This window comes from Camelina sativa, chromosome 5 (genome assembly GCF_030686135.1).
Source record: "Camelina sativa cultivar CO46 ecotype springtype chromosome 5, ASM3068613v1".
NCBI lineage: Eukaryota > Viridiplantae > Streptophyta > Magnoliopsida > Brassicales > Brassicaceae > Camelina > Camelina sativa.
Window position 1 is genome coordinate 12003522 of NC_141884.1, and position 14970 is coordinate 12018491.

Sequence of the window (14970 nt, forward strand, 5' to 3'; positions counted from 1 at the left end):
TGCTTCCACCAGAAGCTGGGCTTCCTCAAAGCTAGCACAAGTCTCCGTTTTGGGATGTAGCCTCACTGGTTTCCCCACAGCACTAGCAAAGAACTCCAAACCCTTATCACTGAACATGGAATGTGGGACATTTTTTAGTACCACCCACAGAGGTATAGACTTCATTGCAGGTTGAGCCTCCTCTGCAAAGGGAGTCCACTTTGACACTATTAATATTCCACATGCCTCTATTTAAAACCCTCTCGTGGTTACCATCATTCCGGTGCGAAATTTGACAGTTGTACCATCCACAACAAACACATCAATCAAAGAAGATCGATCACCAAGCCTCCATATCTTGTTCACAATCATATGGATTTTACCCACATGCAGCGTTGTTGTATGCAAAAATTTACCTACAATAAAATCCTCTCAAAGAGGTTTTGCTCCCTCAAAAACTCCTTTAGGAACCACAACACGTTGTTTACCTTCCACTTCCGAAACCACTAAAGGTTGCTTTGTAAACATATGCTTCTGAGCCACTTTCACCCATGTTTTTTGCGTCCGAGATCCCAAACCTCTTTGACTAGGTGATAAGACCGCCTGAGACAGATCAGTAGTTTTTATTGATGCAGAAACCGTACCGTCCACTGAAACCGAAACCTCTTCGCTCAACAACTTCTCCATACCCTCCCCCATTGACCCAGTCGCAACCCGAAGAGGGGATTGAGACCCCTCCGACAAAGCGCCATCCTCTCTAACCGGCAGCGGATCTGCCGGTAACATCAAACGTGTAGAAAAAGCAAAGAAACCCTAGTTGCTTTCGAAATCGCCTGCCATGTCAGCAGAGACTTTTTTTGTTACACACGAAACGAGTTTTTTTGAGTCTTTTTTGAGTTTTTTTTTGTTACACACGTCAGCAGAGTCGCATTGTGTTTTTCAAAGATCAATTGAGTCTTCCTTAACACTTTTTTTGGCCATGTTGATAATCTATGTTCAGGTCGTCATTAAATATTTTGTTTATTTGTTTTCTTTTTTGATAATTAATATTTTGTTTCTTCTCATTTTCACATCACTTATTTGATTCGTTCCCTATTTCTTTAGTCCGTCCTGAAATCGTGCGAGCAAGACTACATTTTCTTTGTTTTTCCTTGTAAGCACCTAAACTATGCTGTATATATTTTGGCTTCTAATCTAAGTACAAACCTAATTAACCTATGTATTAAAAAAAAATTGAAAATGGTATTGGACGTACTGATGATACAACTTATATTTATAAACTTTTAGGGGTTAAGGTATATGATTTAGCACATAACTTAGATGATTGTTAATTTATTAACCTATGTTTATTTATTAATTTATTATGTAGTTCATATAATTAACATATATTAACATTTATAAAAATTATTTTAGTACTATTTTAAGATATTTCTCATTTTTAAAAGTCTCCTAAGTTTTAATTAACATGAAAACTTGTTCTAATGGCTTTCAAGTAATTTCACAACTTTCTTTAATTTCTGCTTGTATCTCCAATCTCCGGAAGCTCATTAGCAAGTATTATTTTATTTTAAGCAAGTGTTATTAGCAAGTGTTATTTTATCTAATTTGCCTCTATATATATTATGTGGTATCTCTAGTCATTGATACTGCAAACAAAATAATGGATAAAAGATGGAGTCTTGAAGGTATGACAGCTCTTGTAACTGGTGGAGCCAGCGGAATCGGGTTCGTCTTTCTACTCTTTGGCTATATGACTATATCATATTTTTGAGTTTTGAAACATTGTTCTGGATTTATTTAAGATGTCGTTTAATATTCCTATTCTCTTTTCGTGGAATGATTTAGGCATGCTATAGTAGAGGAGCTAGCTAGTTTTGGAGCCAGAATCCATGTATGCGATATATCTGAAACACTGCTCAATCAAAGTTTAAGCGAATGGGAAAATAAAGGTTTTCAAGTGAATGGTTCAATCTGTGATGTATCCTCTCACTCCGAGAGGGAAATACTTATGCAAACCGTCTCAAAGTTGTTTGATGGCAAGCTGAACATTCTTGTAAGTTAATCTTACCTTAAAGAAGCTAACCATATTCATATAGGAAACATACCTACATACTAAGTAATGACTTATATAGTAGGATTTTTGGAACACATTTTTGTTCAACTTAGGTGAACAACGTTGGTGTAACTTGTCCAAAGCCAACAATAGAATATGTGGCAGACGATTTCTCGTTCCATATTTCAACAAACCTGGAATCTGCTTATCATCTTAGCCAACTTTCACATCCTCTCCTTAAAGCTTCTGAATATGGAAGTATCATCTTTATTTCTTCTGTTGGAGGAGTTGTATCAATGGAGTGCGGATCCATCTATAGTTTAACGAAAGGTACATACACGGGCTATTAATCAGTAGAGAGATTTTCAATTAGACTGACTATAAATTAATCTTTAGAGAGATTCTCAATTATATTTTTTATCTGTATATAATTTTTTTTTTTTTGAATCTAATGTTAAATTCTATTCAAAGAAAAAATATATTGTTTTACAACTTGTGCAACATTTTTAGAAAATCAAAATTGCTGAAACCATACACTTAGTCTGCGCTTTCTACATCTATAGTCGAGCCTGTAGCCACATTTGAAATGCTTCATCATAGCGCCGATCCCCCAGCAGTCCAACAGAAGAAACGCAGGAGTCTTTGGTGTGTATAATTTTTAAATGCTGTTTGATAAAAAACTGAATTTAATGTTGAGTTATGTTATTAAGTTGTTTAATTAAGCTAGTGTTGTATGTCAAAATTAATAGTTAGAACTTAGAATGATTAGATTGAGAAATATCTTTTGTTTTAGGATCTCATCTTAAATCATATATGAGATTTATAAAAAATAATTGATGCATCGATCGAGATATTTGGAAATACTTTTTGTCTAAACAACAAAATTACAGAGAGGTATTTGTTTGTATTGATACACAAACCTTACAAATTTAAAGGTATTTAATTATCTTGATGGATCATATAGTCTTATTCCAAAAGCTATTCCCAACGATTAATGGATCGGTTGTCCACTTGTCCGTAGTTTATTTTTTTCGTTTTGGTATGTGAAGGAGCTTTGAATCAACTCGCAAAAGCTTTGGCGTGTGAATGGGCAAGAGATGGCATACGAACGAACTCTGTTGCTCCTAATTTTATCTATACTGCAATGTCTCAACCTGTAACTAATGACACTCTCCAGCTTTTTGTTTTTGGGCCTTTAATTCCAGTTAACATTATAAAGTTTTCATTATTTATGTCTCACAATCTTGTCAAAAATCAGGCTTTGGAAGACGCCGGTTACAAGAACAGTTTGTTTAGTAGAACTCCACTTGGTCGCGCTGGAGAGCCAAAAGAGGTTGCATCACTTGTGGCATTTCTGTGTCTACCTGCAGCTTCATACATTACTGGTCAAATCATCTGTGTGGACGGAGGTCTCACTGTCAATGGTTTCTCCTATAAGCCACATGCTTAAGCCGAGACTTGTGTGTGCTGGTGGCGCAGCGTGGCAGCGTACAAGAGCTATGATAAAATTGATCCATTCGAAACTATATTAAATAAATAAGGACTATGTTCCTAAACTTTAATACCCAATATGGGTATGGTGAATGTAAACATGTACAAGCAAGCCTTTGTCTTCCCTCTTGCTCTAAGTGTTAGAAAATTTACAACGTATGTTTGTCGAAATATGAGGGGCTGGAAAATCCCCTCTGGTCTACTAATAAAAGGTTAAATGTATTACTTCATAATTCATCCAAAAATCCAAATATCAAATCTTTCTCTTCTAAGTTCTCACAAGCTTTCTACAAATTTTCTTAGAAGTTTTTTTCTTTCTCTTTCTTCACAACAAGAAATCTTCATACAAATATTATCTTTTTCATTTTACTCTGCACAAATGACAAATGTAAAGTATCTATATTTTGAGTAAAATAAGACAATAAAAGCTAATGTCTAATAAAAGAAAGGAAAGTTAGGAAGGTTAGGTACATTTAGGGTCAACATATGTTTTCATGTTTAATTTAGCAAGAGTAGGAATGCAACGACCTTACTTGAACAAGATATGTTCTATAGGCTCATACCTCTGTTTTCTTGATTTCTAGGGAGACAGGTCCTTAACCCTGGTTGATGAATAGGAATGTGAAATTGAGCCAAAGCTATCTTGTAGAAAAGGTATGAGCTGACAAGTTTCAAAACCTATACAAGTGGTGTAAATTTTGGAATGTGGTTGCTGATGTAGTATTTTAGCTAGTCAATTAATATTGAACCACAAATTTGCAACGATTCAACTCACTAAGAATACACAAAACTCAAACAAAAGGTTGGTTTAGTAACAACTTAGCTAATCAACAACTTTAAAGAAAGCAAACACTAACTGAAAACAGTTTTAAATCAAGACTAACAAACGACTTTGGGCAAGGTTATTGACTTGGGAGATAGCTAATCAATCATAGAATGTCTAAGCAAACAATCAATAACAATCCTTAGGCTAAGAAAACTTATGTAAATCAATTCACTTCAATGATAAAGACTCTATGCAAATCAAGTAATAATCAACAATTTTCATAGGCAATCACAAGATAAACATGCATTATAATCACATCTAAATACCACTAAACACCCTAATCATCAATTTCCATTGGCTAAGAATGCAAAGCTCTTGAATAGTTTGGTTCATAAATTTCATCTAACACTTTCTGAGCATGGAAATCCAAATGTTTATATTCAAGCTTGATCAAGGCTATCTAGAATTATAATCACTAAACAAGAAAAAATTCATGTAAATAAAACCTTAAATATCAAAGATCAATCATCTATCTCCCTGATCTACCAAACCCAAAGTTCTAAAAAGATCTACTTACTCATGGTTATGATCACACAAAAGTAGAGGGTTGATCTTTGTGTAATCATAGTTAGAGACTGTATATTAGAGAAAATAATAGAGAAATCACAATTAGTAACTTGAAAATATATAAAGGATCCAACAAACTTAAAATACACAAGCTTAAGAACCCTAAAAATTGCTAAAACAAAAGATAAGATCTCTCTAGACTAGGTTTAGTGTATTTATAAGAAAAACAAGACGAACTGGGTCGGAACCGGGTTGAAAAATGGATAGTCTAGGCAGTTGGCTTCCTTCGGCTGGTGGTCGCTGAAACGACCGCACTCGAATTTCCAATTCTCATATATGATCCACGGAAAACAATTTCACCGGAACCCCATAATTTTAACGAGACAACCGGCGTAAAAATCGCTTCTTACAAAAACTCCCACAAATACACCAAACCTATGTTATATGACGTGTTTTTTTTCCTCCTTTGGTATAAGAACTTGTGCTTCTAAATTTCCTCTTTAACTGTATAGAAAACAAAAATAAAGGTAAAGAAATTTGTGCTCTTGGTCTTATATATACATGTAGTACAAATGTATCTTAATTGTAGGTTTTTTTTGCGTACAATTACAAAGAAGTTTATCCTCCTTGATGACCTTACTTCATTTTTATACTAGCTCAAGCGTTAGTTTCGATCATTAAAGACAAAACAAGTGTTTTAATGATGTCGACATATCCTTTGATACGTCCGTTTTAACTAATTTTATGATTTAACGTATATATTTTGAAGTGATCGACCCATGCACATGTTAGGAAGGCCTAATATTTCAGTAAAGTGTTTCTAGTAATCTACCTCCTCGAGTGACTTGTATTGAAATGGGCTATTATTTTCATTTGAAGGCTATTTTTTTTTACATTCATTAAAAAAAAAAATTACTATTAGGCTTCCAATGCGCTAATGAAATTGTCTTGACTAGAAAACTAAATCATTAATCCCTTCAAATCTGTAGAATTCCTTTTCATCATCTCAGCTCTTCATTTGAATGATTGGAACCTCAACTAGTCGAAATTCCAGTTCTTTAGGCTTTTCACATCTGTTTCTTTTTCGACTTTTGAAACACCTAAAGCTTTCCCTCTCATCTTAATGGATTTCCACTTGTTTTTTTCAAAGGTAAACTTCTCATCACCTTTTTCGGCCTTAGTGAAAAATTGATTATCGACATGTTTTTCTCTTACGGTATGTTTTTCAATCAGTCATCTATCCTTTATGGAGAGAATGAAATTGACGTCGACATGGTGATGAGCCGCCAAACTCGCAACCTCAAGTTGTTGGATGGATTGATAGGCAAATTTGTGATCAGTTGTTGATGATTCTATGATTGCAAGATCGGCGATATGATGATGTTTTCCAACGATGGCTCAGCTATCAGATCTAGACCTCTAAAGCCTTTTCTTTTCTTTTTCAGCTAATATGTCTCTCAAACTTTTGCATTCTCATTATTCTTGACGAGATCATTCTCCTTGTCCAGTTGTTGAATCTTTTGGAAAATTAAATATGAAGACAAACTGAATAAGAATTCCTCGGAAAAGATTTGTTAGTAATTAGCACAATAAGAGGAAATGAAAAGATGGTAGATATGCCCTTTCATTCCAATTCACAAGTGGATGCCTAAGCTGGAGAACACGTTCTAACCTCAATGCCTCCTCGAGTGCACTATGACAACCAGAGAGAAGCCTCCAAGATTTTAACTCAAGATTATATTAAGATGAGCGAGTACTTGATCGTTGTTTACTCATCAGTAAGCACGTGGGATCAAAGATGTAAGTCATCTTTTGAAGTGTTAATAGGTCAATTGGTAAAAGACTCAGATAACACCTAGAAAGTTGCCGGTTTGAATGACGCTTAAAAAGAGACCAGATAAATTACTTAATTATTAATAGAAAAATGTATATTCCTTTTCATTTTCCTTTTTTTTCCTTTTCATTTTCCATTCGCTCTTTTGTCTTTCGAGACTGAACTATCAATTTGAAGCTATGATTGTAGGCTTTGTGATTTATGAGTTTTTTAAATTTATTATTTGTGTTAGAGTGTATGTTATTTTAACAAATGAATTTCAATCACCCAAAGGTCCCAAACTCTAAATGTCGCATTGTATAAGGTCACTTATTAATTAGTCAACTTTATATTTCAATCCCAAACTCTAGTACTGTATTGGAAAGATTGCGTGGCATCTTCATGCACGGAACCTTTGGCATTAAAGACACCGATTTTTCAGTCTTCGTTTCTATTTGTCGACTTCCATTTAAATCTTTTTTTTTTTCCTTTTTACGATCATTTGAGTCTTCCTTTATACTTTTCTCGACCATGCATGATGCATGCATGTTACTTATCTATTTTTAAGTCCTCATAAAATATCCTCTCATCTTCACATAGAACTGCTATGACAGCAGTTGTCTCATCTTTTTCACTTATTCGATTCTTTCGCTATTGATTACATTTTGCTTTATTTTCCGTTTACGCACTTACCCTATGTACCATTTTGGCGTCTCTAATCTATGTACACACCTAACCTATGTATTAATTGTTTGGAAAATAGTGTCAGATAATACTATTTATTATTATTCCTATAAACTTTTGGGAGTTATACATGTATGATTTTTTTTTTTTTGGTAATACATGTATGATTTATTATGTAAACGATAGTATCGTACAAGAAACAATAACTTAATAAACTATCATGTATTTATGCCTTTTAGACTTTTTAAAATATGTATAGTACATTGATGTTGAACGTATTTCTATATCTAGTAAGCCAACATGTGTCAAAATCTTTGTTCCAATGATATAATCTTAATTCGGAGATGGGAGAATATCTATGATTTTTGTTTAGAAAAATCAAAGATTAAATAAGTGGAAAATGATATATTTACAAAATTATGTTTAATAAATAAATTAAATATTGTGAACTTTTATAAGTGTGACATAAATAAATTTTCTTAAAATATATTCGTTTATTAGAATAAATCTTAGAATACTTGCAGAGATTTAAAAACGTAATATATGAGGTTTTTGTTTATGATAATTTTAACAATTAATTTAAAGTATTTTTTTAGTCTCCCAATTTATTAATATGAAAAGATATTCTAATGGATTTGAAGTAATTTCATTGGAAATTTGCGCAAATTTTTATTCAGTTAATAATAGAACAAATGGGAGAGAACACCTCCCTTTGTCATATTTATAAGAAAAATGTGCGAATATGATCACTTACTAGAAAAAAATTGAGTGATATTTGTTTTTCTTCTTTTAAAAAGTGGAGGTTACAGTACTTTGGGACGAATATATATTTTATTTAACTATTAATACTTCCTCTGTTAATTTTTAATTGTTGTTTTAGAATTAATTTTTTGTTTTATATTACTTGTCGTTTTATATTTACGATGTAATTTTATGAATCAAATTTTTAGTTTTATCCCTAACTTTTAGCTTATTAATTATTTGTATCAAATGAAATAATGTATTAATGAAGGATAAAACAGAGAATTTAATTGTTTTTCTTAATACGTATGAAATTACCTAGAACGATAAGTAATATAAAACGGAGGGAGTATATGACATGTAACTTTTTTGTATATAATATTTTGTTATAAAGACATCTGATTAACTAGCTAAATGGAGAAAGTAGAAATAGAAATAAAATTAAATCACTCATTGGAAAACTGAAATTTAACAAAAAAAAAACAAAAAAAAAATTGACATTTACATATAATAACACAACACGGAAAAGTAATTTATCTATTCTGAAACATGTAAATAAAAAAGAAAAAACAGAATATTGAAATATTTATTTATAAGAATCAATTTGCTTGATTTTTTTCTTTAGCAAATTGTCATTTAACTACATCCAATTTATTTGTGAAAAAAAAAAACTACTTCCAATTTGTTTTGTCAAGAAAAATTGTCATTTAACTACTTCCAATTTAATTTCTTTTTATTTTGTCAAGAAAATTGTCATTTACATAATAATAATACAACACGGAAAAGACATTTATCTATTCTGAAACATGTAAATAAAAAGAAAAAACAGAATATTGAAATAATTATTTATAAGAATCAATTTGCTTGATTATTTTCTTTAGCAAATTGTCATTTAACTACTTCCAATTTAATTTCTTTTTATTTTGTCACTGACATTTTTCTTTAGTTGCTGCGTCATGTCTTCACTCTCCGAAAGGTCATTAGCTGTAGTATTATTATCTAATTTTGTCTCTATATAAATAATGCTCCAGCCATTGATACTCACAGGCAACCAAAAATGGATCAAAGATGGAGTCTTCAAGGAATGAATGCTCTTGTAACTGGTGGAGGCAGTGGAATTGGGTTCGTCTTTCTACTCTCTAGCGATATCATATTTTTCACCCATTGTTTTTTATTTAAGACTTTTCTTATGTATAGCATTTTTTGTGGACTGATGTAGGCATGCAATAGTAGAGGAGCTAGCTGCACTTGGAGCTAAAATCTATGTATGCGATATATCTGGAAAACTCCTCAATCAAAGTTTAAGTGAATGGGAAAAGAAAGGGTTTCAAGTGAGCGGTTCAATCTGTGATGTATCCTCTCATTCCAAAAGGGAAACTCTGATGCAAACCGTCTCAAAGATGTTTGATGGCAAGCTGAACATTCTTGTAAGTTAATTTATTTTTTGGACAACATTCATGCTAATCATATTCTAATATAGGAAAATACCTACTAAGTAGTGGCATAGTTAGTAGGATGTTTGTAACTCAGTTTTGTTTAACATAGGTGAACAACGTTGGCGTAGTTCTTACAAAGCCAACAATCGAATATGTGGCAGATGATTTCTCCTTCCATATGACGACAAACTTGGAATCTGCTTTTCATCTTAGCCAACTTTCACATCCTCTCCTTAAAGCTTCTAAATTTGGAAGCATCATCTTTATTTCCTCTGTTGGAGGGGTTGTATCAATGGAATGTGGATCCATATATAGTTTAACGAAAGGTACATACAGTGGCTATTAATCAATAGAGAGATTTTCAATTATACTAGATGCAATAGTATTGTTATATACATGAAACTTAATACAGATTTTATAATTGATTAAGGGAATTTCCTGTTATTTATATGTATAGTTTTAATATGCTGCTTTGTAGAAAATGAATTTAATGTTGTTATATTAATAATTAGTTTTAACTAGTGTGATATGTGTAATATATATGGTTTACAGTCTCATCTTAAATTATGCATGAGATTCATAACTTAGCAAACGCAAATACTTATAGTTCAAACATATATGATCTTAGCATGTCAAATGTACTAATTAAGCTTTTTCTTTGATAGATAAAAGTCTTACACTTATACCTATAAAGGTATAATTTTGTTTGGGATTCCTAGTAGATGTCTCGTACCTAGTTTATCGTTTCTGTTGTGGGTATGTGCAGGAGCTTTGAATCAACTAGCAAAAACTTTGGCATGTGAATGGGCAAGAGATGGCATAAGAACTAATTCTGTTGCTCCTAATTTTATCCACACTGCTATGGCTGAATCAGTAATGACACTCTCCAGTTTTTTTTTTTTTTTTAGTTTCCTATTAACATCATACACATTTCATTCTTATGACTTACAATCTTGTGAAAACCCAGTTTTTTGAAGACGCCGGTTACGAGAAGAGTTTAGTTAGTAGAACTCCACTTGGTCGCGCTGGAGAGCCTAAAGAGGTTGCATCACTTGTGGCTTTTCTGTGTCTACCTGCAGCTTCGTATATTACTGGACAGACCATTTGTGTAGATGGAGGTCTCACAGTCAATGGTTTCTCCTATAAGCCACTTGCTTGAGAGTTGAGCCGAGACTTATGTGTTGGTAATGCAGCGTAAAAGTCCATTTACTTTATGTGTTGGGTTTTGTTTTATGTTTGTATGATTATCCCTAAGTAGATTCCTACTTTGGTTTTGCTTAGGTGTTTTAGTCATTAGTTTGTTTTATTTTTGTTTCCACCTTTGCTTTTTTGTCGTTAATAAAAACCAAAAAGAGGAAACTCTTCATTTGGTTCATATTATTGTTGTTCTACTGTATTCTGTTTCTTGTAAACTTTGCAATTCAATAAAATACCTATTTACAAAAAAAAACCAGGAATTTTAGTTTCCCATAACTTTTGCATTTTTAAAAAATTCAACATATTTACGAGAGCTTAGTTGAAATAATTCGTAAGACTGATTAATGTTAATTATTAACGCGATATTGGTCACTCTTCTCTATTAGTTGGTATCGTAACCAAGTTGGTTCCTCGTTAGTTTATCATGTTGCCTGGTGTGTTACTATCACATTGATAAGTATTCATTTGTTTCGACTGGAGATATGTTCAGAAAATACATAAATCTTGTTGCTGATCCAATTTATGGTGTCTCCATCTTTTGAGTTTCTCCAAACGTTTTTCATGCATGAGATATAGCCGCCTCCTATTCTTGTCAAAGTTCCACAAAAGTCAATTTTTGTGTAACAAAGGTCTTACTTTTTAACAAATTTTTTTTTTTTCCGTGTCCACAAAAGTTCGAGCCTATCTCGTTTTTCTCATGCTTCATGTCTTCTTATTCAGGAGAGAATGTTGGCCTCACCGGAGCTAGGTATGCTTGCTTGTAGTCTTGCAACTCATTTTGTGCCTTCAATGGGTCAAATTTAGTAATCTCCATGGTCGGCATACCGTGTCGTGTTAAGGCCTAGGATGATTTAAATCAGTATAACTCTTGTTATATTTCCTAATAAAATTATCATAATACTGACTCGAAACGGCATAATATGATAATGAGTCTTCAAGATTTAAAACACAAATATATCCTTTTACTTGAAATAAAACTTAACGTAATCTTTTAAGTTTCTTGCTTTGGTAATTCTCTCCCTGGAACATCGCTGCGATAGATGGATCCACACTCCATTATTAAAGAAGACAATATGGTAAAAGCCATACAAATTTTTTTGTCTTTATGAATGTTCAGTAATGTATTTATTATCTTTATGATCTCCGAAATTATTTTCATAACGCTGATGCATAACAAGTTTTAGATTTTTGAATTTATTATAAAACCTGGTCCCCATACCATGATCAGTTTAATAATTTTGAATATTCGTATATATATCTTGTATTTCATGAACCCTTATGTCAAATATCTATACAACTAACTAGACTTTAATTAAGACGACAAGGGGATATGATGTGTACTTAGTGACGTGCCCAGATTCATAGAAGCCTAGCTTCATTTAGAAAAGCAATTAGCTAGTAATAATAAAAAAAAACCTATATATAATAGAAAAAATTTTAAGCTCAAAATTTCTTTTTATTTTCATTAACGAAACTCACCTAATTAAATTTTTCAAATTTTAACTAACTTTCCCTCTACATATATATATATGATAAGATCGAACCCCTTTGTGACAAAAAAATAGTATTTATATCATTCATTTCTCAAAACTAAAAGCTCAAATACATATTGTCAAAAAAAAACTAATTTTGAACAAAACGTGGCCTTCTATTTTTTTTTTCCAGTGTGGCCTTAGGCAATTGCCATTACTTCAGTAAGTGAGAAATATATTTTCTGAACTGTATATATTTTCTTTTTCAGTGTGGCCTTGGGCAATTACTTCAGTAAGTTCTGTATGTACTTATCTAAAAAGAGTTATAGATTTTTGTTTCTTACAGTTCGCCCTAATATCTCTCTCCCAGACGCTATTTTTGAGGCGCCGCCATCACCTCTGTTCTCCGACGCTAGCAGGGCTCCGGCTCACTGGCGTCGGGTCCTCTCACCCTCTACGTCACTCTGTTGCTTCCTGTTTTCCCTCTTTCTCTCTTTTAAGGCTTTTTACCCGTTTATTTTCCCCTTTTAAATCTTTTCCAGTCCTCGACCGCTACCCCAGATCCAGACGAAGAAGACTTGCCTTTATGCTCATACTGAAGGATGTGGAGTCCGGCAAACCCCATCCTCATCTACCCTCGCCCAGTCCTACCGTCGTTTTGCTCAAAGTCCCTACACTCCCCGATTTCTTGATCTGGATTGTGCTCCGCCTCTGAAGAAGTTTCTTCCGCAACATTATCCGAACCTCCCCAGGCGGCGTTGGAGTTGATGTTTAACGGGGAATCTTGTAGAGCTGCGATTTGCCTCCGTTTTTGGACTCCTGTTACAAAGACATGTCACCGTGAGAGCTTCGCAGACCCTTGGCCACACCCACCAGAGAAACAGATCTTTTTCTCCTCTCCGGTTAGCCGCTGCACGATTCAACTCCCCTGGCCATCCACAACATCCACTGGATCTCTGCGGATGAGCCATGGACCCGAACTCGGTTTGTTGCCACCCCATTTGGTCTTGCCCAACATCCAAAAGCCCAGGTTCTCTCTATCTAGCCCTCTACTGTCCGATAGACTACTCTTAGTTTGTTTGGCTATTCTCGATGTTCGAAGACTGCATCAGAGAAACCATTTAGCTAGTGTGTCTAGGATGTCTAAAGGGTATGTTGGAACTATGGCCATTGCTCAACTTATGACATTGTCGTTTGGTCCCCAAATCTGGAATTATCATGTTTTGTTCAATTCCCAGCAACCATACCCCCTAATGAAGCTCAGGTTGTTTGTTTATGTTCCCGTGTTTTGCCGAATACAAACCTTGTGTGGAATCCTTGATCACCATTTTCATGGCAGAGAGGATCCACCTGGGCTGTTACAACTTTACATTACTGCTTTGTGCCTGGTTTTAGCTTCATTGATGATCTCTCATGCTCCCAATTCCCTGCAACCAACCTCTCCTCCGAAGCTCAGGTCTGCTTTGTATTCGTCAGTGTCTTACCGACTATAAACTTTATGTGGAATTCTTGATCACCATAGTCATGGCAGAGAGGATCCACCTGTTATGTTACCGCTCTACACTTATCTCATGCGAATCATGGTATTAGCTTCAATCCTGCAAGTTACTGCTCTCACGTCTTTGAAGTTTCAGGGCGTGCTAGGTCTGAATTCAAATTGTCGAGGCTGCGGTTCTGGCCATAGAGTTTTCTATACCAACAACCACCCCTTGACGATTCTAGCTATCTACTTCAGGTACCACCTTACTCAGAAAACAATCATCAGCACCTCCTTCACCTCCCGGGTTATTGCCCCCCGAATCTCTGCCATGGCATTGCTTCTGCTAATGCTCCTCACTCCAGTGAGATCCTTGGCTCTGATCCTTCTACCAATGGCACTGTGTCCTTTGACCGTGACCTACTTGTCATCTCTCGAGACTCTCGATGATGTCCAATCCTGCAACCATGATCCCACATGTCTCCAACTGCATTTTAGCACTTGTTTCATAACTCTCATGGATTATTGCTTGATTAGCCCTTTATTCTTGTTTATGTTTATGGCTTTGGAAAAAGTCTATGTTTGTAATCTTTTAAACTCTGGGATACTTTGTCTCCCTACTTGTAATGTTTCTGTTTGAATGAATAGAATCATTGTTTGTCCAAAAAAGAAAAAAATCTAAAAAGAAATATATACAGTTCAAAAAATATATAATACTTTTACATAAATAATTTGTAAGAAATTGATCATTTGATGATTGTCATTTTTCTTCCAAAATTGATCATCTGATTGTCATCAGTTTCAAACATCCCCCATAAATATTTGTTTTGATAGAAATATGTGTCGGAAGCCCTTATACGCAGCCCTCTCATACCATCCCAAATTTGTTTGGCTAGTGTCGTAGTAGTACAAAAGTATAATTGATATTGAGTCGCTCTTTTGCTCTAAAATATTAGTTTTTATTGGTTATTCTCAGTCAAATAAGAATAAAAATGTTGGATCAAATAAAATATACCATCCTCCGGCTTTCCTCTGCAAGCCAACCATTCACAGTCAAAGGAAACGATAATATATTACACAAGTTTGTTTTTGAAGTTAAACAAAAATGTAACAAAACAAAGAAAATTAATATCGACTCGTTTTGTACAAGAATCATGTCGTATTTTAAAGAAGATGATACTTTCTTGTTTCATCTTTCATACTTCTTCAATCTAATAAATCTTCTTCTTCTTTTTTTTAAAAATAAAATGTTAAAATTATTCAGGAAAAAAACATTTTACATCAAGTACAGCAT

General features: G+C 33.8%; 2 protein-coding genes, 1 long non-coding RNA gene and 1 pseudogene across 5 annotated transcripts; all 4 read left to right on the plus strand.

The window, feature by feature from the left end:
- The first annotated feature begins 982 nt into the window (after window positions 1-982).
- On the plus strand, window positions 983-3753 carry LOC104786577 (tropinone reductase homolog At2g30670-like). 3 transcript variants are annotated; one of them, XM_010512007.2, is made up of 6 exons: window positions 983-1132; window positions 1617-1704; window positions 1825-2032; window positions 2146-2362; window positions 3082-3188; window positions 3291-3753. In XM_010512007.2, the coding sequence occupies exons 2-6, from the start codon at window positions 1640-1642 to the stop codon at window positions 3480-3482; spliced, it is 789 nt and encodes a 262-aa protein (XP_010510309.1). In that variant the 5' UTR covers window positions 983-1132; window positions 1617-1639; the 3' UTR covers window positions 3483-3753. The 3 variants fall into 3 exon arrangements, with proteins under 3 accessions (XP_010510309.1, XP_087306084.1, XP_087306083.1); XM_087449957.1 differs by lacking the exon at window positions 983-1132 and adding an exon at window positions 1164-1274; XM_087449958.1 differs by lacking the exons at window positions 2146-2362; window positions 3082-3188.
- A 293-nt stretch (window positions 3754-4046) lies between these two features.
- LOC147943632 (small nucleolar RNA U3) lies at window positions 4047-4194 on the plus strand (annotated as a pseudogene).
- Window positions 4195-5694: 1500 nt separating this feature from the next.
- LOC147943633 (uncharacterized) lies at window positions 5695-6437 on the plus strand. Its single transcript, XR_015598135.1, has 2 exons — window positions 5695-6006; window positions 6090-6437. It is a non-coding gene; the product is annotated as an uncharacterized LOC147943633 (long non-coding RNA).
- Window positions 6438-9014: 2577 nt separating this feature from the next.
- Window positions 9015-10980, plus strand: LOC104786578 (tropinone reductase homolog At2g30670-like). Its single transcript, XM_087449959.1, has 5 exons — window positions 9015-9216; window positions 9314-9521; window positions 9640-9856; window positions 10297-10403; window positions 10498-10980. Exons 1-5 carry the CDS (start codon window positions 9152-9154, stop codon window positions 10687-10689), a joined length of 789 nt encoding a protein of 262 aa, XP_087306085.1. The 5' UTR covers window positions 9015-9151; the 3' UTR covers window positions 10690-10980.
- Window positions 10981-14970: the final 3990 nt, after the last annotated feature.